This window comes from Scaptodrosophila lebanonensis, unplaced genomic scaffold (genome assembly GCF_003285725.1).
Source record: "Scaptodrosophila lebanonensis strain 11010-0011.00,11010-0021.00 unplaced genomic scaffold, SlebRS2 tig00000001-arrow-pilon, whole genome shotgun sequence".
In the NCBI taxonomy this organism is placed as follows: domain Eukaryota; kingdom Metazoa; phylum Arthropoda; class Insecta; order Diptera; family Drosophilidae; genus Scaptodrosophila; species Scaptodrosophila lebanonensis.
Window position 1 is genome coordinate 2406106 of NW_022060529.1, and position 22160 is coordinate 2428265.

A 22160-nucleotide genomic window follows, 5' to 3' on the forward strand; every position below is an offset into this window, starting at 1 on the left:
TAATTAAAATAAGTAAAAACTCAGTACGTTGACGTTTGAAGCGCCGAAGATGATGTCCGCAGCACTTATTTAAGTTAAATTACATTAAAATGATCGAAATACCTATGCTATGAATTATATTTGGCGTAGTCAGCAAAACAGTTTTCCATCGTTTACCAACACTGTGTCGTCAGTTAAGCTAAGCATTTTGCATGGCTTTGCTCAGAGCGGCGCCCAACTGACTGAACGATGGACGTTCTTTTGGATTGGCCAACCAGCAGGATAGCTGCAAGTAAATACAGACGGATAGAGGAAGAAGGGTAAATTAATTATGCGCCGTTACATGAGCAATGACCGGCATTAGTGACGGACCGGTTGGTGGTGTGGCCGTGAGAGGGAAGTCAATGAATTGCTTATTTTTTCTTTTAAACAACCCGTGGATTGAAGGATTGTTAGCTAGTTACGCAACAAAATTTAAAATTCACGTTAAAAAGAAACGAATGAAAAGTTAACAAATGTATACAAAATATTTCAAAAATTAATTGCTGCATAGCTATGAAGATTATAAAGATGATAGATTCGCGTTTTTCAGATTAATTTCTAATGGTACGGAGGAAAAAATATCTGCATACAAATTCAAATTATAAGTGTTTTTTGGGTTCTATAACTTTTTTAAATGAAAGTTGTCAGTTCTTGTCACACGCCCATCTCAAATACATACCAGAATATCCTTGAGGCACGAGGGTGTGCCCTCAGCGACGCTCCACTTCAGTTCACCCGTCTGTGCACGTTGCAGCACCTGTTCATTGCTTAGCTCCTCGAACGGTAGCTTGGTGGCCTGATTGAAGAGCTCCCACACTACGACCCCATAGGCAAAGATGTCGCTCTTGGTGGTATACTCGTCCTCCTGTATGCACTCGGGTGCGAGCCAACGTAAGGGCAACAACGTATTGCGATGCTTGTGATACTCGCGACTGTACTTGTCCTTGCTAAGAGCTGGATAGGACACCTTTACAATAAAATCGCTGGAGATGACGCAGTTACGAGTAGCCAGGTCTCTGTGGAGGAAAAGAGTACGAAAAGGGTTGGGGATGTTTTTAAAATGTGATGCATTAATTAGGAGCGCAACTGTCGCACGCACCTGTGGGTGAAGCGTGCCCTGTAGATGGCATCCATTCCGCGTGCAATCTGATACGCCACAGCCAGCACTTGGCTAGTGGTCAGGGGTGGAGGTGTGGAGCTGGTTGCAGTCGCTGTGTTCACCTTTCCGGCAGTAGCCAGCAGGAACTGCTTTAGATCACCCCAATCTGTGTATTCAAGCACCAGATAATGAGGATCCTTTTCGCGACACAATCCATAAAGACGGACGACGCCCTTGTGAGAAATGGCGCGCAGCAAGTCGAGCTGACGACGGAACTCCTGGCAGGCCTGCTCATCCTTTACCTTGTTCAGCGCCTTGACCAGCACCAATCGTTGATCAGCGTTGCTGCTCGTGTCCTGTTGTTCTTCCTCCTTGATCTCTTCAATGTCATCCATGGATGTCTTCGAGCGGCGCTTCTCGTTAAGCGTGCTCATTGTCGTGCTAGCCCCGCTAGCGCCACTGCCATTCTCGCTACTGCTGTGCTTCTCCGTGTCCGCATCCTTGTCCGTATCGCTTAACGGCGTGACCAGAGATGCCTTCAGCTTACCAACATACACATCGCCGAATTCGCCTCGTCCAATTTGTATGAGCTCGCTGAGACCGGACCGCGGCAGGGCAAGTTGCTCGTAGATATGTGAGGACTTCTTGGACGCTCTCGACTGCTGACTACAGGCAGTATCGTCAGACTTCTGAGCATCACCGCTGCCCCCACCACTTCGGGGCTTGCTTCCATTCCGCTGCTTAGTCTTGCCACCCTCGGGCAGGCAAGGCTCATGCTCGGCTGCCTTGCCGTTGAGACCCAATTCGGCCGGGTCGCCAGCGCCGCCTTCCTTTGTGCTCAGCTCATTGAGGCGGGCCTTGCGCGCCTGTCGACGATAACGGCACCAGAGCATCAGGCCCACGACCAGCACGATATAAGCCAAGGCTACGGTCATTGTAATAAGCACGGCACGTGTGACAAGAAAGCCATCACCAGCGGACTCCTCAGTGACAAAGGTGTCTCCGCTGCCCTTGACGAGCAACCGTACCTCCTCACGCTTGAGACCTGCACTGTTTCCAATGGTGCAACCATAACGGCCCTCATCCTCCGCCTGCACGTTACGGATTTCCAGAGTACCATTTTCGAGAAAATGAAAGCGCTGGCGATCCGTATTGTTCTCACTCAGATATTGCAAGTCTTTGTCCCATTGTATGGTAGGGCGTGGATCGCCTATCGCCTGACAGTGAATTACGGCCACACCTTGCTCCGATGTCTCAATGGGGCCCACAGGCGGCACACTAAACTTGGGTGCCACAACCACATTAATAGCCACCGTGGCGTTGATTTGGCCCTGAGCATTGCTGGCCACGCACGTGTAGTTGCCACGATGCTCAGCGCTGACATTTCTAAAGATTAAAGTGCCATTGATGTCGTCTACGTGTTCGGGCAATGTGCTGCTGTCCGTTTCCTGTGGCCAAAGTGAAGGAAGAGCCCAATGGCTATTACTAACAAATTTCAAACGTGTTCGACGCGTTTTCATCAAAAATGCAAAAGCTTGCCAAGAGGGCGGTACATGTGGGGAACCTGTGACGGGTTTGTTTTAGGCCAGACGAAATGAAAAACTCCATTGAATGCCTAAAGTTGCTGGCTTGTATGTATGAATGTATTTTGTTTTTGCTTTTTTTTTTGGACAGTTGCCCGCGCAAATAGACAAACAGTTGCCGAAATTGGTTGGCTGCAGAGAACAGCTGCAAACAACGACCAAGTGCATGAAGGCATTAGAGGCTGCGGGAGGGGAGGGGAACCGAATGCCGCTCCACTAAGCTGAGTTGAGGCTCTAACGAATTTTTGCATATGCGATGGTCGACCAACAGTTTGCACAGCGCTGCGTTGCGTTTTTCAATTTTCTCAATGGGTGGAAATGGGTCTGAGATTGGGTGTAAGCCCTGAATAAGTGTTCGGATTTGAATCATTCGTTTGGAAAAGAAAATAGGTGGAAGAGTAGAGGCGGAAGCTGAAGGCTCATACCTTTTTTTCGGTATTGATTCAATGTCGGTTCTTGAAATAATTAAGAAATTCGAAAAATAAGTGAGTAAGTGATTATTTGATAGGTCTGGGTTCAGTACTTAATCATTTTGCAGAAGATTATGCGGGGGAGGTACAGCCCTTCCTTTTCGATTTCACACTTTTAATAATTTGATAAATATTAGGAAATCCTTGTTTGTATAAAAACTTAGTACAGCTCTTAATGAAACGTTATCCTAAATCTAATTTTTAATTGATACTTACGCTCAGCCATTTGACATGCGGTGACGGCGTTCCCTGGGCCTTGCAGTGAACCTTGGTCACGCTGCCCAGTTCCAGATTCTTGGATGTCGGTTGGGGCATGAACTTAAGTTGCTCAATTATCTCCAGTGCTCCAGGAGGCGATGAGATCAGAGAGTGGCCCTCCAGCTGCAATTGGCAGACGTATTGACCCGCATCGCTGGCAATGAGGCTGCCAAAGCTTAGGGTGCCGTTTTGTTTGTGGAGCACAAGGCGAGCATCTTCACGAAGCAATGCATCCTTGCTGGACTCTTGGGTGGCAATTATGGGGACGCCAAGCTCTACTTGGCGCAGTAGTTTGCCGTCTTTGCGCCAACGTAGTTGTACGCGTTCATTAAGTAGCTCGGCGGGCAGTTCATAGAGACAACTTAGGGCAGCTGGTTCGCCCTCCTTGACAGTTATTTGGGCGGCAGGTCCCTGCACAATGCGTAAGCCCTCAGGTGGCGCTGGTAGAGATTGCTCGAGAGAGCCGCCTCGCTTGCCGCGGCAGAGGAAGGTTTCTTTGCTCCAAGACTCGGGCAGTTTTTGATTTTTTTTCAGACGTGGCAGACATTTCGATGCACTGGCATGATAGAGATAGCCCTGCTTGCTCATCACACGACCCGCTGCATTGGAGGCAATGCAGCGATAGAGTCCATCGTCGGCGGCTGTCGGTTGCCTCACGATCAGCCGATGCTGCTGCAGCTCTACATTCTGCCAGCTGCTCAGCTTGGCACTGTTCCTATACCATTCGATCTGCAGTGGCCCGTCCCCAGAGGCTCCCTCCACGTGGCACTTGAGTAGTAGCTCGTTGCGATTGCTGCCCAGCATCTGAACGCTGGCCGACTCCAGAACTGTAATGGCACGAAGAGGCAGATGTCATTGAATTAATGAACTAATTGTATTTATGAGTTTTGAGTTTAGGGACTCTGGTTTCTGTCGCCGACTGTAATTGCCATGGGCATGAAATTTGCAATGCATTCCAACCATAAATATGCATAAAGTATCTGCCAGATACTCGTACATGTGCTCTGTGACGCGAATTTGCTTTTTGTTTCTCTCGCTTTAAGTGCATTTTATCGTCAGCTCGCACTAAACACGCTGCGACGCGTCGTCGGGGCTGCAATCTTTGTTTTTATCACAGCCATCGCTGCCCAACTGGCAGCAGCAGCGCACTTACAGTGCAGAGGAAGCATAAATTGAACTGTCAGTCAGTCAGTTGCTAGGGTCTGGCCCTGGCCCCGGCCCCGGCCCCAGCCAACATCTTGTACTGTAGGGCAAATAAGCAGAAAGCAATTTCGAAAAAATGAAAAGCCATTTTAAACAACATACTCTAAGAGCCTCCTTCATAAACTAGAGAACCCATCGGTTTCATTTAAAAAAACAACGCAACTTAAATATTAAACTTTGATCAAGCACTTTCGCGAACATTACATAAAGTCTAGTTTCCATTTAAGTGCTCAATTCTGTATTGGAATTTAAGTTAAAAAATTAACTAAAAAAATAATAATTTTGTTGAGTGAATTGACAATATTTTATAATTTCTCGTTAAATTCAATTTTTTTAAACGGTCTTCTCTCGCTGATCGATCTCTCTTATCTGTCATCGGTTACTATCGATTATTGATCACTGTTAATTATTAGTCACTACTTAGCTATTCGATCTCTATTTGGTCACTGCTTAATTTTTAGCTGTCTGTTATTATTGCGTGTGCTGGGTATTCGTTCAATTTGAAGAATTGTAAGACCTAAGAATCAGCCAACATAATGGGCCATCTGCCCCACAGTCCAGTCTCTACACCTTTATGTAAATGCTTTATGTATGCGAGCATGTGTGAAAGAGCCAACTCTTTTTTTTATGCTGCCAGCCCGGCCCAGACGTTGTTGCCAACGGTACTTGCAACAACAATTGCAGCATGAGAATGCATAAGAAAAGAAAAAAAATGCTACTCACTAAGGTTTAATTTATGTTTTAACTGCGACTGCCACACAGATCTTGACTAGGGAAAGAGATTGTTGGGTGCAGCTCCCAATGGGGCACTGGAGGGCGTGTTTGCTGGCAAACTTTTTGTTCCGATTTGTGCTTTCTAAGGTTGTTGTAGTTGGTTAGTTTTGTATCTTGGCCTGATGGCTGCGATTTTCTCAGTCATTGCTGCTGCTACTTAAGTGCCAATTAGTTTATTTTACTGTCATTTTAGTCAGACAGCAAACAGCGAGCAGCCAACAGCCAACAGCCAACTCTCAGGCATCTGTCAGTGCCCCAAAGTACACTCGCACATACACAAACATACACACACGCACACACACACACACACACACACAAGCAAATACAAATACTCTAAAAACTTTTGACACTTCCTCAAGAGAAGCGGAGACGACGTCGACGACGTAATGTTGCTGTTTACTGAGTAGTTGTTGTTTTTTTTCTTTGCCAGCAAATAAGTATCTACAAATATTTAGAAACATTCTTTTCCTTGCCTCTTTGAGTCTACGCATGCACAAACGAAGTCAAATCCCAAACAAGATTTATGGGCATATGTAAATTTCTAACACAAAGTGTGTGAGTCTTCAAAACCGCAGGCAAGTTAAACATGGGGAGACACGAGCAAACAACCCAATAGACGAAGGCGAAAGCAAATAGCCATAAAAAATCATCATGAGGCTGAATTGCCTTATTTAGTTGGGGCTAGTTTGCATTTCAAGAATTATTGAAAAATATACCAGTATATAAAAAATATCCCATTCGAAAGAGTAGCCCCACCACGAAAATGTCAAATAATGGCTATGATGCGTATTAATTCGCTGGGAGCATTAGTATATTTAAATAATAGACATAGTGTCTACTTAAACAGTACGAAACAAGAGAGAACGCTACAGTCGAGCAAGCCCGACAGTGTAATACCCTGTACCCATGTAAACTTCCGTCACTGAGTTATATGCGCCCATAGCAGCAGCAAAAAGAGGAAGAAGAAGAGCGAACTTGTTGCTGCAGTTTGGGGGGGTTGCACTGGGGAGAATTTGTTTTGCTAATAACTTTTCTTAGAATTGACCGAATTGAATAAAATTTCATACAACAGTAGACAATTATATATTAATTATGTGTGTGTATTTGGTTTAGGTAGCATTTGAAATGTGGACGCTATTGACGAAATTCTGTAGCGGGGGAAGGGGGGAAAATTAAAAAAAAAAAACATAAACTCGTCCTTACTCGGACCTAGGAGAATCTGGATGCCAACTTTGGTTATTCTAGCTTTTATAGTTTCTGAGATCCTCGCGTTCATCCAGACGGACGGACAGACGGACAGACGGACGGACAGACGGACAGACGGACGGACATGTCTAGATCGATTTCTCTCGTCATGCTGATCAAGAATATATATACTTTGCACAAACCTAATATACCCTTTTTACCCTACGGGTACCGGGTATAAAAATAGAGTCTTAATCACAAATTCGTAGCCGTACCGCGCTACTTCCTCACAATTATTATGCTGGTATTTATTATATAATGATATTCAAATTTCTGCCATTGCCAGAAAAGTGATTGGGTTTTTTTTTTTCAACATCTTGTTAGAGAAAAAAGAGTTTATTAAACGTTTCCAAAGGTTTTTATAGTTTGTTGCATTTAGAACACATTTTCGAATCAGTATATGATGTGGTAGCTTGAATATTTATTGTTCACAGTCCTGCCAGTATTCTCAAAAAGTTTTTCAATTTCCCATGAGTGTCGTAATTCTTCGGGCGGTGTAGAAGTGTAGGAGTTTTTCAAGTCAGAGTCATGTCTCACCTTGTAGGCTGGCATTTGATTACGAAAGAAATTGCTTATTTTTTAAATTAACGTAGAGAAGTAATTATGAGATTATACTTTCCAGTTCCGTGTTCTTATAAATAATTAATGAGCCACGAATGTACGTCTTTGTAAGAACACGATCCTACACATTAACTGCACATTCTCCATCGTGGAAGCATGCTCATCATAAGAGCATCAATTTTTTACTCACGCCAGTACATTTTTGCTGAAAAGGCGGATGATGGGTGTATTTTACACACGAATGTGTGTTGCTGCTTCGCAAAAGGCGAAAGGCGAACTAGCTGTGGCAGCTTTGGCAGCGCGAAGTAACTTGGCCGATGTCTCACTGTAACTGTAACTGAAATTAGTGCCCCCGTCACAATGCCTCTAATTAACAAGCGTTGCACATTAGCTTGATGCTTGATGCTTGCAACAGGGCTGGGGGCTGTAGCTCTGCAGGCACAAGCAAATCATTTGACACCCACTGTCTGGCTAGGTGCGGCCATCATTCACACTTTTCTTTCATGCCAGCTGATGGAATTGGTGAGGGACTGACGATGGTGGCGGGACGGGCTCTGCTTCTGCCTCTGCCTTCGTCTTGGATCGAGGTGAAGTAAACATAAAAATAACCGTGAAGCAGAGGCTCCGGCAAAACAAAATAAATTTTGTTAAAGTTTTCTTGGCGGTGCATAAACCACAATGCTGTAAACAATTGCTGGAGCCGCTGCCCATAAAAGCAAAGCATGAAAAAAAGAACAATAAAAAGACGAATACAAGACGCAAAGCAGTAAGTAAAATGCCTCGAGTAAACAATGTGGAAGTAAATGTCGAAAGAAGGCAGGCAGCAAAATTATAGATATAGAAATTGACAACGTCGTGTCTTGGAGTTGGGGACTTAGGGCTCCGAGGCATTTGTGTTGTCTTTATTATCATTGGGGCATCGTCGCCGCCTCGCCACTCGTTTGTCTTGCCAAACTGTGGGGCATAAATAAATGTGCCGGCTACGTCTTATTTCGTCAAATGCAAGCGACCTGCTGCCTGTTCTCTGCTGATAAGATAAGTCGAACACGTTGAGGCTATGCAACGGCCTACGCTGCACTCTTTCGTATTTCCATTTTCATTTTCTCTCCATTTTATGAAAATATAATTAATTGATAATCAGAAATAGATTATTTGGTGCACACACACACGCGTAAAACGTGCTGTTGAGTTCGAGTGGAAATGTTGTCAGGGCTGTCATAAAGTAAAGAGGAGGCCTTACAATGGACAGCAGTTAATGGACTTATGCAGCTTTGTACTACACTTCATTGACTGGCCGTGCACTAAGCGGCTTAAAAGTTATTGACCCATTTAACTTTTTTGCTGCATACAAATTGGCGCAACGACGGGGGGGTTTTCCTGCAATGCCTCTCAAGACAAAAAAAAAAAAAAACGAAAAAAGCATAACAGATTTTTTGCATATCAAAAAATATCCATTTATTCCGAACTCTCTTGTAGTGGAAAGAGTTTAAAGTGTATTTTATACAGCAATTGATTTCTTACAAATTAATACAAAAGACTAAAGCCGACTAACCTAAACGGGGAGAGCCATATTCGTTTTTCAACTCGTTATTCTTGCAACTATATGATAAATAGAACTTTTACCTATGAGTACTGAGTGTAGCTTTGGATTTTGAGGGAATGATAGAATTAACTCTTTTACGTTTCGCTAGCTTCTGTTTGATAAAGTTGTTAATCATTCATTTTTTTGAATATTAATTTTATCTTTTTTCTGAATTCTGATTAGGATTCATGATTTTCATATTTATATACCCAGTAATAGTCTGCAATATTAAAGCCATTGTATCCTCTATGACCCATTTCCAATACAGACTTATAAGAAAAGTGTTGTTGTTAAAAAAAAAAATGTTGGATTCTTTGTGTGCCTTTTTTAGATTAAAGCTCGATCTTCTATATTTATCCATATTGGTGTAATAAAGATATGTGCGTTGACAGATGATGTTTTACTTTTCTTTGTTGAAATCATCGGTAGCTTTAATTACTTTCAGTTCTGTTTCGGATTACTGATTTTTAATTTTATTGGCGTGGAAAATGTAACAGAAGAATCATATTTTTTCTTGTAATGCAACATTAATAAACTTTCAAAATGAATGAAATGAATTTGCAGATGTATCCCATTATCGTGTTTATGTTCATGTAATAAATAACTATTTAGTGTAGTTTTTTAAAGTATTTAAGACAAGCAATGAAATGTATTTAATTAATGAGAAAAATGGATTTAACCCAGTGCGTTGTACCGGCTTCCAAACGGCATTCTGGCTCTTCGAAAGCAGCCTATATCAGTAATTTTTGATATCGGCTATCGCCGATTGAACCAGGGCTCCTATCGAGCCGGATCGTTGTATAACAATATATCAGAATGAATTGTATCCGCAATTAGAAGGTTGCAATCACAAATGCGAACACTGATACCAGACCGTTTAAGACTTTTCTAGGTATTAATATTTTTCTACCAGCATACACGTGTACATACGAGTATGTTATTAAAGTTTGTGTTAAACATTGTCCTTGCTTTCGCCTCTGACCGCATTCCAATTTCATTTGCCATTGTTTGTGCCGGTCATTTTCACGATAAATTTATGGCACCAATTGGCTTTCGGAGTCTATTGTAAGCCTGGCGCTCAACGCTATCTGACCAAGTAAATCTTTAATTAAAGTTGTCCCCAGTCAGGCTTTCAAATTAAAACGCTAAACATTCGATTATCGCACGTTCTCTGTACAACACTCACTGACACTCACACTCATTGGCTGTCTCATTCACTCAAGAAACAATTGGCAAAAGTTGCTACTAATGATCAACTCATGTAAACTATTTAGAGGCGAGGCGAGGAAAAGGCAAAAGTAAAATAAATAAAAGCTTCTAATAGACCGGAGAATGAGAGACAGAAAGAAGGGCAACACGAAAGCGCGCCAAAAAGTTGACTACAGATTACTGCTTGTGCTGTTGTCGTTGCCGTTGTTGCTGCTGTTGCCGTTGTTGCTGCTGTTGTTGTTGTTGCTGTTGTTGCTGCTGTTGCTGCTGTTGCTGTGACCGCCCGTGGGTCGCATCGCTTTAATGTTTTGAGCTGGCTCGTAAAATTTTATGCGTTTTTCCGGCATTCAAAATGAAAATTATCCGGCTGCCCGAAAAGCGAGCATTGAACAACAAGAAGGGGAAGAGCGGAGCAAGAAGTTGGTGAATGCAGTCAACTTGAACTTGTATGGAGAGCAGAGATACAAATACAAGTACAGAAACAACAACAACAGCCGCAGCAACAACAAGGAGAGACATAAAGCCAGACATGTTGAGGGTGTAGTTGTTGTTGCCGGTGCTGTTCCTGTTGAGGGTGCCTCATGGGGTTGATTTGGTTGCTGCCTGTCCCTCGTTGTTGGTGTTGTTGTTGTTGTTGTCGTCGTCGCCCCGTTCTCGTGTCTTTGCATTTTTGTTTGGTTTTTATGACTTTGCTGCCGCTCTTGCCATTTCTCATTTTATGTTTATGTTTCGTGTTAATGTTGCATTTCATTTCCATCTACATTTCAACAATTTCAACACATATACATACATACATATACATGTATTTGGCCGATACACCTATACATATATAAGAATACATACATACGTATCGTTTTACCTTTTTTCCTCACGTTGTTTTTGTTATACTCGTGTGGTATGTATGCACGAGTATGTATTGTAAATAAGTCAGCTCAGCTGTTTATTGTATGTATCCTTGGGTTATCCTCGGTACAACAACCCCTTTTTGGTGTCTACAATGTTTGAGCGTACATTTTTGTACGTCCGCCTGTCTGTAAGCCGGCTTGTCGGTTTGTCTGACTGTGCCCTGGTCTGGCTCTGACTCTGACTCTGGCTGACTGGCTGGCGTTTTGTCTGACTCTCTTGGCTCCGACCGTTGTTTGTCTGCTCGAATCTGTATAGTCATCAGTTTGGATGTACTTTATGCCATGGAATGGCATCCCGTATTATGTATAGACCGCTTCGTTTTGTTTAATTTGTTTAATGTTGCAAACAAAATGTCGCTTTGTTGCGCTTAATTGAACATTTACTGCCAGCGGATGTTTGAAAACAAAGAGTCTTTGTTTCACTCCAACGCTGACAGACAACACTATGCATATATATACTATACATAGTATAATAATAATAACTTGTCTATGCGTAAATACTCTTCAAATAGTGGGAATGAGTTAGTTGCGGACTAACCCCGAGTTCGCGCAATACTTAGTTGTTAGGAAGGACTAGGGGTTGTGCCAAATGCAAACTAAAATGTATGTGTACAAGCTTTATGGAAACTATCTTTAAGCATTAGCAACTGTTTAAAATAGATCCAGGCATGTGGTGTATAGTGTAAATATAAGTATAATAACCTTTTAGAATTAGAAATAGAATTTGAATTTGAAGTGGATCAGAACAATGAACAATAGGAAAAGAATCCTACATACTTGTAGAAATCCTTGCACTACAATTAACTAATATTTAACTGAAATTATAATATATATTTTAATGGAAGGACAACCAACATTGACGTGGTTTTTTCGACATGAAAAGTAATAATATTAATTTAATACAATGAATAAAAAAAATAAAATTGTTATTTCTTTAAAAACAACTGGTTTGTGAAAGCTCGAAACCATTTTCATTTTCGAATTTGTTTATAATATAATGCCATAGAATCGTATACAAGTACATATAAAATGTATCGTGTGCAAGAAAACAATTGAAAGAATAATGGAATGCCCGAGAAAGCATTCGTAAATAATCAAAATTTATTGTGCTCCAGCTGATAGGGAATTATGTACTTGCTGCTCCAATTTAGCAGAGTTTGCTTCACAATTCAATCGTTTTTTTTGGCTTAAGAAGAACTAGTGTCAATTTTGGTACAAAATACCTTCACAATAATTGTTTCCCAAAATCTAAAAGAACTTTTTTAATTAATGAAAAAGCACAGAGTTTTTCATGGATACAAGTGCGATCGTAGCGAGCATAGATGCATAAATATGTGTACTATATGTATAGTACACCCAAATCTGCCTAGAATTTAGTCCAATGGCGCCACATTGGAGATCTGCTCATCGAGTGTACATACTTAGTTGGCTTTCAACACTCAAATTAGCTGCAGTCCAAAAAATGCCAACATCAATTAAAATCAGCTTGCAACTACAAATTAATTAGTTAATTAATTAGCTGGAAACACTTGAGTGCAGCCTGTGCTATAAATACTTGTAGATGGCACGACAAAGAGTGGGTCGCTGTAAGCGGGAAGAATGACGAGAGTGAGGAGTGGAAAGTGGAGAGTGGGGAGTAGGGAGTGGAGAGTGGAGAGGAGGAGCACATCAAAGACGCTTGTGTGCCGGTTGCTTTGATCAGTTGCCAGGAGCTAGAGTCTTGCAACACATGCCGCACAGATTGTGGGCATGCTCATGAACTGTGCCTTGCCTTGCCGCTACTTTTTGTTTAAATAGCACTATGTTGTTGTTATTGTTGTTGTTGCTGGTTCAGCAGTGGTGCAAGTGCAGCAAACCCATTGCTGACTGTTTGTTAAATTTATGCATTTTTCTGCTTAAAGGCAATGCAACTAAATGAACATCAATCACGTGAGGCCGACGCCAATGATGGCGAAGTCGACGACGAAGTCCCAAGCAATGGTGAGGAAAGGGACGGAGGAATGGGGAATGCGAACTGTAGAGTAAGTGGCAGTGGCAACTACAACAACAACAACAATTATTGACTGCTGCCAATTGCACTTGCCTCTTGCCCATGGCTGTGCAAGTGTCTATACATATACATATATGCATAGATATATGTGTGTGCATAGCACATCACTTCCTGTTTTGTGTGTTGGTTAAGCCCCATGCCGCATGTACGTACATGTGTGTGCATCAAAACTTTCGGTTTTTATCTTTCATCAGTCTGGTGTTTGTTGTTGTTGTTTCTGTTCTTGCTGCATTTTTATTTTTCCTTTCCATTACGGCTGGTTTGTGGTTTAGATTGAAGCACAGGGCAGTTGGCCATTAAATTAAACATTAATCAAATTAACTTGCTGCACATGTGAGGCAATCGGAAGCCCACTAAATGGGGTATTGCTGGTGGCATGGCTTCGAGTTTTAGTAATGCATTTTATATTTCATCTCCGTTCGATTTGTGCGCCAATATATAAATGCATCCAAGTACATCCAATATACAAGTAGTATGCAATTCAAATGTTCACAGTCAAGTAAACAACTTAGTTCGTTTATTTCTATTTAATTTTAAATAAAAGGCCACAGTTTCTAATTATATAATTAGCTGAGATACGAGTCCCACAATTGAAAGCATCATGAAAAATATTGGTATTGTTGTATTTTGCAATTGAACGTCAATCATAATATAAAGTTATGATTTATGGTGTTTCCCTTATGTAAGTTGCAGGCTAAAGGCCTCTTTATTATCAAAGCCGCCTAGTTGCCTCTCTCATGCAGCGATCTCTCACTATTGTTACGGTAAATACTCTCTCGTATGTAATGTAAGCCTGCGGGCTGCAAAAGAGCTGTATCGGAACAGTGACGAATGAGTCTTAAGAAATAAGACGTTTAACAACACCGGAACCCTCATTCGTATTTTATTCGTATGCCACTATTTTTCTTCCACATTTAGTATGTACCTTTTTAGTTTTGAAGTCAAGATCTAAACTATCTATTGTGAGGATTCTTTTGTTGCTTACAGAAACAAAGTAGTATTTCTCCATGATCATGGGCCTCATATTATTCACTCGATTGTGATTACCATTTGCGAGGTATCTGGCATGACAACAACATTTTGTTTACAAACAAATACATTTGCATACAAGAACTCTGTCTAAGTCATATCGTTTCCATGGCAACTACACTCGTATAGTATACGAGTATATATAGTATGATATGGTTTCGGCATCTTATCTGTGTTGGCCATTCTTCCTTGTGGGAAATTTACGAACAAAAAACAATATACCTTCACACGTTACAAACAGCAGCAGTCATAAACTGCTCATTTTTTTGTTCGCATATTTTTGCCATAAAAATAAACATAAGTGCCATATGATAAGCATTGTCATAATGATATGCATTTCCATACATATATATAAGTAGTATGTATATAGTATGTAGGTAAGGTACTCACATATCACGTTTAGTTGGGCGGGGGGAGAGGCCTGCCTGGCGCCACTGGCCACACTCGTTGCTATGCACACATAGTCCCCGACATCGTCGGCCCGCTGCACCGACTCGATATGCAAATTGGAGCCGTCAGTTTGATAGACGCGTTTGTCATACACAATGGACTGGCCTGGAATTGTGTGTGAGAGGATTAGCATAAGTACTGTGCTATACATTCTGTTTCTTGTCTCTTGGTGCTTACCATTATGCAACCATTCATAGCGAAAATCGTTTTCAGATCCCGTTGCCTTGCAGTTAAATACAACATCATCGTTCTCGACGATGGACTGACTCTCTGGCAATTCAATAAAGCGTGATGAGCTGGCCATAGTGCTGGGAACTGAAATTGAAGGAGAAGGTGAAATCGATGTCAATAAAGCGTAAAGCAAGAAATTTATTTTAATATGCTACTGCTTCCATTTATCGTCACTTATTTTAATTTGTTATTTCCTCCGTGGAGGAGCAGATTGGAAGGCATACAAGTAGATACAGTGACAGGCTTCTGAGTCACCGCAGTTTGCTTGCAAGAGGACTCCTTCCTGCTAGACCTTTGCGAAGACTGAAACGATTAGGTTTTTTCAAAACACTTAGATAAGCATAAGCCACCACTAACTTATTAATCCTAGCGCGGAAGTGCTCGAGGTTGGGCTATTTTATATTTGTAAATATGTATCTGAATGCACGGCTTCAATGCTTTGATTAAACAGAAAAAAATGGAAAATAAGACACTGTGTAGTTGTAACACAGATAGCATATGAGACCTTGTGCTATTGTTCACTTACAAATTCCCTTTAAGAATATAGAAATGTAAAATAAAATATAGAAAATAAGACCTCAATGTAGTTTGAGGTAAGATTGTTATACTTATATACAGATTGTATATGAAAGCTATAATAATAAAAATATATCATTATTCAACGTTTAATTACAAACTCGGCAACTTAAGTAACACAATAGATCTTTTCAACTTTGAGTCAATTTTTTTTCCAATACGAAATTTAAATTAAACCTGCCTGGTTAGCTGTGTGGTCACCCTTTTCTAATAGCTTCAGAAATTCTCTTTCTTTCGTTTAGCTTAACAAATTCACATCAAGTCTATTTTTTAGCGTCCCTTTTCTGAGGTTGATTAATGTGAAGAGCTTATAAGAATGTTATAGCATTTACTTTAGTTACACTTTAGGTTTGGAAAAATTCTTGCAATTGATTTGTTAAAGTTAAAAAAGGTAATGTCGCTTTAAAAATTTACTATTATGCACATCAAGAGCAAAAAATTCGAATTGCATTTAATTGAAGCGTTTTATGCAAATTAAACGCTCTTAATCTACACAAATTACAGTATTTAAGCTAAATTTAATCCACACTGTTAAACGTTGTGCAAAGCAAAAGGGCAAAAAATTAATAGCATACAACCAGGCGGTGGCTACTCGTATGCGGCAGTTGCGTGTCCAGCGGCCCCAACATATAAAAGTTAAACACATGTTTTCGTTCTTTTTTTTGAAACATTTTTATTATTCATATGTTGAGGGGAAAAAACAACACAATGGCTTTTGCGCTTCTGTCGCTGTAATTACGACTATAAAAGCGAAGGCTATAAATAGAGCTGACTGGAATATATATAATTACGTTTATGCATTATCTGCAGTAACGAATGTAATTTATTTAAAATATAATCATATTTAGAAGGGGAGGGTTTGAATAGGCATTTGTAATTATTGAATTAAATGCCATATTTAAAAGGAAGGTTTTACAAATACCAGAGCTAACAAAATCCCCCTCAACACAGAACTTGTCTGATACAAAAGTAAGGACGGGCTAAGTTTCCATCGAAGCTAATTGAAAGAATAATAAAAATAATAAAATAAAAATAAAAAAATATATCAAATAAAATATATGCAAATAGATAAGCTAAATTGAAGCTGATCTCATTTAAATGCATTATAAAAACTACGTTCCAACCATAAATTAATTACTGCTCTCTATTCCTTGTAGTTGAATTGTTCTTTTTTAAATCATTTTATGGATCAAATTAAATTTTTGTTAACAAATAGCGAGCTATTTTATGTTAAATACTTAATTTAACAGAAAGGAAAAATATAATATAGAGATGAGATCGTCAAGAACTTGTTCTTTGAATTGTTATTCATTAAATTTAACTTCAGTAATACTTAAGATTAATGAGTAGAAACTATCATGATGTTAAGTTTTTCTCCATGTTCACAGATTTCGGTGATGACGCCTACAAATATAATAATTTTATGTATGTACTGAAATAGTTTGTACCTGAACCAAAGCAGCTGAGAAGAGCAATTATATTAATCGCCAAATTATTTTATAAAAATCACTCTTAGTAGTATTGTATTGTTTATAAAAAATTTAAATTTAGAAGTTTTATTTTGTGCTAATACTAATCAGGAGCGATCGATACAGAAATAAAGTTTAATACTCAAATTTTATCTGTTTTTGAAGATATCTTAAACAATCTTGTTATTTACTTATTAATATTATTACACTAAGTATAATTTGATACCATTCCGTGGAAAATTCTAAGTCCCTTAATGCTCTTAAGTGATTGTGTTCCTATACTACATATATTTTTGATCAGGCGCCACCTCACTCGCTAGAGGTAAACAGTTTCTCATGCTTTTGAGGGTTTACCGCAAACTAAACTAAAAGCCAACTTTGCCAAGCAATTCAAAAACAATTATTTATGATTATACTTGTACAGAAATCGTGTTCATCTTAGCGAGGCAACAAGCACACATACATACAGTATACAAGTAAGTACTACTATAGATGGAAACGTGAGCATAAGCACAAAAGGGCCATTATATTTGGCCACTAATTGGAGCAATTTAAAACAACACCTTGGCGTGGCGTGGCGTTTCGTGGCGATGCAGAAACGAAGACTCGGAATCAATAAACAGGCAAACCGCAGCAGAAACTACAATGGCCACAACACCAACCAACAACTAACACCAACAAGCCAACAAGCCAACAAGAACAACATCATTAAAGTCATTTTGGATGTCGTAGTGGGGACTGCAAATCATATGCCAGTCACATAGCCAGCAACGTGTTGCGATACAAGAAGTGGAGCTTGAGGTTGAGGCTGACACTGAGGCTGAGACTGAGACTGAGGTGGCGCGGAGGCAAGAACAAAGTCAAAGGCTGCCGGGTAGTCGTTGCTTGCCCCAAACTCTGTCTGATTCTCTGGCTCTGCCTGATTTTTTGCCTGACTGGCTGTAGCATGGCAAATCGATTTAATTTGCTGCAGCCAACAACCAGTCGGGCAGTCGGCCGTCGATTAAAGAAATATGCGATGTGGGGCTCGGTGCGCCTTTGCCTTCATAATGCTGACTTGGGCATAAAGTCAACCAGGAAGATGATGTGCGTGGAACGCAGGAAAGGGGAAAAAGTGTTGATGCGGCAGTCGGCAGTAAATTCGAAGCAGAAAAAGTAAAAAATCAGCGGGCAGTCGTAAGATGTGCCACAATACTCGCATCTTGTATCTTTGCCTTCGAACAGAGCTTCTTCAGCTGCTGCCTATCTGTGTCTGCCTGTGTCTGTGTGTGTGACTGTGAGTGTATATATATATATGTACATATATCTGTATCTGTGCAATAATTAGTTCGTTTGTTTGCGCAACTCTCGAATGTCCGAAATCAACGCGTCAGCAAGTCCGAAGACGAGTCAAACGATCCAACGACTGAGCTCAACTCAACTCAACTCAAGAACTCGACGACCAACTGTGCTGCTGTTCGAGGCTGCCACAAATTGTGCGGCAACATTTGGTGATTAAGCGCAATGAATGCGAATTATTGTTGTAATAATCAGACAGAGGAGCAGGCCGTCTACACACATACACACACACACACACATAAACACACATGTAACTGTGTGGCAAACGCAGCACTTGAACTCACTTATTGGCAGTCCATGCCTTCCTGCTGTTTGTTGTCCCTGTTTTTGTTGCTGTTGCTGTTGTTGTTGTTGTTATTATTGTTGCTGCCCCATGGGTGGTGTTTGATTTGCTTTGACTTTGACTTTGGTTTTGGTTTGGTCTCATCGGGTGAAAACTGAACTGTCACTCAAGAATTTGAGGCATTTCCACTGTTGACTTGGCCAGCACTCCGCACTCGGAAAATGCAAGTCAACATGGGAAAGGCATTCGAGTTGTCGGGCCAAAGGTCTGCAGAGGAAGTCTGCTGTACATGACTAATGGTGAACAGTTGAAGTTTTAGGTTAAATACTGGTTTGAGGCAAGCAAAATCGTGAATAAAATGAGGAACAGAAAAAGGAGTACAGATTATAAGAAATCATTTAGTCCGGAATAGGAGAAAGGATATTTAATATATACTTCAACAATAATTCAATTCTGTATTTCTCAAACTCTTTAAGACTTAATGGAATGCAGGTGCTAACAACGAAAAGTCTCTACAGGTAACATTTTTTACTGGGCTCAGTAGACTGCAAGACTGGCAAGAGAACACAAAGCTTAACACAAAGTTTGGGAAGCTATACTGGCTCCAAACTGCGCCTTTGAACTAACTACTAATCTACAAGGCAGTATTGAAATTAACCTAAGGGGACAGCCAGCCGATCTAATGTATATATTCTACAGCGGTAGCAAAACCAGCATTCACGGCAGTGCTGCCATTTCAGCCTTTTTCCAGATAGATCTGTCCTTTTAGCCTTTTTTATACCTTTTAAAAATTGTATATTAAGTTTGTGCAAAATATGTAACAGACAGAATAAAGCATGCCCGACTCAGATCGGTGCTATCCTCGCACTCATTATAGGCATGATCGAAGTTTCAGGTTTTTATCAAATTTAATATTTGTCCAACCAAGGACAGATCTTAAATAAAGACTAAGGAGGTAAAATAAATATATATTTTTCTCAAACTCTTTAAGGCTTAAGCAATGATGGGACAGGCAATAAATTGCTGTACAATAACAATTTATTAGAGATTATTAATTTAAGTGCAGCATATTCATTTTTCTGGGAAGCAATCTCGGTGTCAGAAGCTATTTATAATTCGTTTCTTACCAATTTATTTTCCTAAGCATCTGAGAGATAGTTTTCTTTATAGAGCTTTTTCTTAGAGTTTTTATCGAATTGCAGACTAAGAAGCAATGATTTTTTTACTACTTCTTCGTTCTGCTTATTTTTTTCAATTTCTTATTGATTTGTTTCAAAGCTGGGTATGAATTAAGCTGCACTTATAACAAGACTGCATTATTATAATAATGATAATGCGTGTATTGCTGAATCGTTCATGTTCGTAATGAGCTGCTTTACCTTCGAGCTTGAAGCTCGCATTGGCCGGGTAGTTGCAATTCCCAGGCACTACGTTGTAGGTAGGACAGCTGCTCGGGGAGTGTGTGTGTGTGTGTGTGTAGCATGTTGCATGCAGCATTTTGCATGCTTGAATAACAAATTATGAGTGCCATACAAAACACACACGCACACACATAAATGTACGTACAAGTATGTATGTATTTACAGACATACTGCTGCCTTATTATTTGCCATACAAATAATGGACGCTCGTTTGCTCGCACAGATTTGAAATATGTGCCCGGCTGCCTTTTGTCTGCGGCTATTTGCCTTTGTGCTACTTAACAGTCAGCAGTTTTTGAGCGTGTCCTTCCACTCACACACACACACACACACACACACTCCCATTCACATACTCGTACATAGTTTTGCATAATTGCGGCCCCTTGTGTATTGTTGATCCTGAACACATTTGATTAGCCGAAATTTTGTTCCGACCGGCGACGCGTCGCTTGTCTCACTTGAAGTAGCGATCCTTTAGCGTTCGTATATCCTTTTGTCGGATTGCCTGTCTGCTTGCCTTATAAGTGTGTTCCTAGGCACATTTATGTGTACTATATGTATGTATGTGTGTGTGTGTTCTTTGTGTTCCTTGTGTGTTGTTTTTGGTTCCGCGTTTGTTTGCCTAACGACTTTATTTTCAACTTGGCCGCTCTTTTGAGCCGGCATGTCCTTAGAACGGCTCATAATTTTTCATAGGCTGCTGCTCGGCTCCCTCTCCTGCTGATTTTTCATTAGTTTTGCCAGCTCTGTGGTCTTTGTTCGCTCGCCCGCCCGCCCGGCATGCTAATTGAGTCATTTTGCGCCCCGTTTGGTTTCAAATTCAATTGCAGACAACTGACGGCTACTGGCCGGCCAGTAATGTTGTTTTTGTTTTTGTTCTGTGGGTGGCCTATGTTCTGCTGCAGAGCTCTGCATAAAATGCAATTTGAACTTCTACGAATTGTGCAAATTCCTTAAGTACTTAGGCATCTAGAGGGAAATAAATGTGCATAAATGGTTGCGTCTTTTCTTGTAGGGCTTTTTAACGTTTGAACTTATACGATGGAGCAATCTTATACTATCCCTAAAACAAAAATAAAAAAACTTATTCCGCTACAAGCGATTGTTGCATTACATTTTCGCTACAAAGGTAAAAGCATGTTTTTTTTTTTGGCATAATTCCCCATATTTGAGATATTTACGCACAGCTCTAAAATTGTATCTAATATGGAAAAATACGAAATTCATTTAGACATTGAATAAAAAATGTTGTTCAAATAAAGGAAACTTAAAAGTCAAGTCTTTTGCGATTTGCTCGATAGCGAAAAATTGTTCCTTATGTATTTATTTATTTAGCTTATTTAATCGACAAACAAATCTTTCGATGTACAACAAAATCTATATAATAGGGAGCGTACACTAAATAAAACTAAAGAAATAAAAAAGCCTATAGATATAACAATAGAAATATCTAAAAACGGATCCGACTCAGTGGGGGATAAGCGTGGAAATTTCGGCTTTAAACTGAGTCTACCACTGTTGGCAAAATATTTAATTGAACATTTTTTTTGTTAAAGGAACAGAAGTCTGAACATCGATCTCTGTTTAAGCCCGAATTAATGAACCAGTCAGCCTAAGGGGCGAGGCACATATCGAGATAATTCCTATTAAGTAGTAAAAGCCAATTAAATTTGTTTCAACTACATTCAAGCTCCCGCACTGCCCTCTTATTATTGGCCTATAAGTATGATACATGCATTCGTTAGGATATCTGTTGACTTTGATTCAATTTCAATTAAATTATGTGAAGATTTGATGATTTTCAACCGAAAATGAAAGCAAACATAGCAACGCTCGAATAAATCAGATGACCACTCTAGTATGGCCGTTGGAAAAAAGGTCGTAAATTAGTGCTTCTCGTTGAGTCAGCATCATCATAAAATTTGTCGGATTACGAGTACATCTATTTTATTTGATTAAATAGCTGGATGGGGATTCGGTTTATCTCTACTTACCCAAGAAAAGGATGGCCAGCATCAGAATTCCAGCTAAGCAATTCATGTTAGTTGTTAAGAGTTATCTTCTATATCCGAGAATATACTTCTACACTGCCACTTGGCTCGAGGGTCTTGCTCTTGCTCTTGCTTTTGCTTTTAGGCCAATTAGCAAGCGTTGATAACACGACGAGACACACGGAAACAGGGAAACACTTTGAAAAAGTTATTATGCGTTGACAAACTTCAAAACGTTGATGATGGTGATGATGATGATGATGGCTATATGTGTGGTGGTACGTACTAGGCACGATAGGTAGTAGTACTATATAGTGTATGTAGTACCTATATGAGTGCAGGCACTCGAAAATGCACTCAACGCATGTGTAAATATTCAATATTTGGTTGCAGATGGCCGGTGAGGTTTGTC

General features: G+C 40.2%; 1 protein-coding gene across 1 annotated transcript; it reads right to left on the reverse strand.

Annotated features, from left to right (window-relative positions):
* Positions 1-33: 33 nt before the first annotated feature.
* On the reverse strand, positions 34-21874 carry LOC115633843 (tyrosine-protein kinase-like otk). Its single transcript, XM_030531333.1, has 7 exons — positions 21752-21874; positions 14617-14754; positions 14380-14544; positions 3390-4258; positions 1121-2568; positions 701-1037; positions 34-265 (listed from the first exon to the last, which is right to left on the reverse strand). The coding sequence occupies exons 1-7, from the start codon at positions 21795-21797 to the stop codon at positions 179-181; spliced, it is 3090 nt and encodes a 1029-aa protein (XP_030387193.1). The 5' UTR covers positions 21798-21874; the 3' UTR covers positions 34-178.
* Between the last annotated feature and the right edge of the window lie 286 nt (positions 21875-22160).

Excerpts from the sequence above, each read along its gene's own strand:
- LOC115633843 (XM_030531333.1), bottom strand. The coding sequence starts at position 21,797 with ATGAATTGCTTAGCTGGAATTCTGATGCTGGCCATCCTTTTCTTGG. Across the intron at positions 14,755-21,751 it reads GCTGGCCATCCTTTTCTTGG|TTCCCAGCACTATGGCCAGC; the intron begins GTAAGTAGAGAT and ends CTTCAATTTCAG. Across the intron at positions 1,038-1,120 it reads AGGGCACGCTTCACCCACAG|AGACCTGGCTACTCGTAACT; the intron begins GTGCGTGCGACA and ends TTTCCTCCACAG.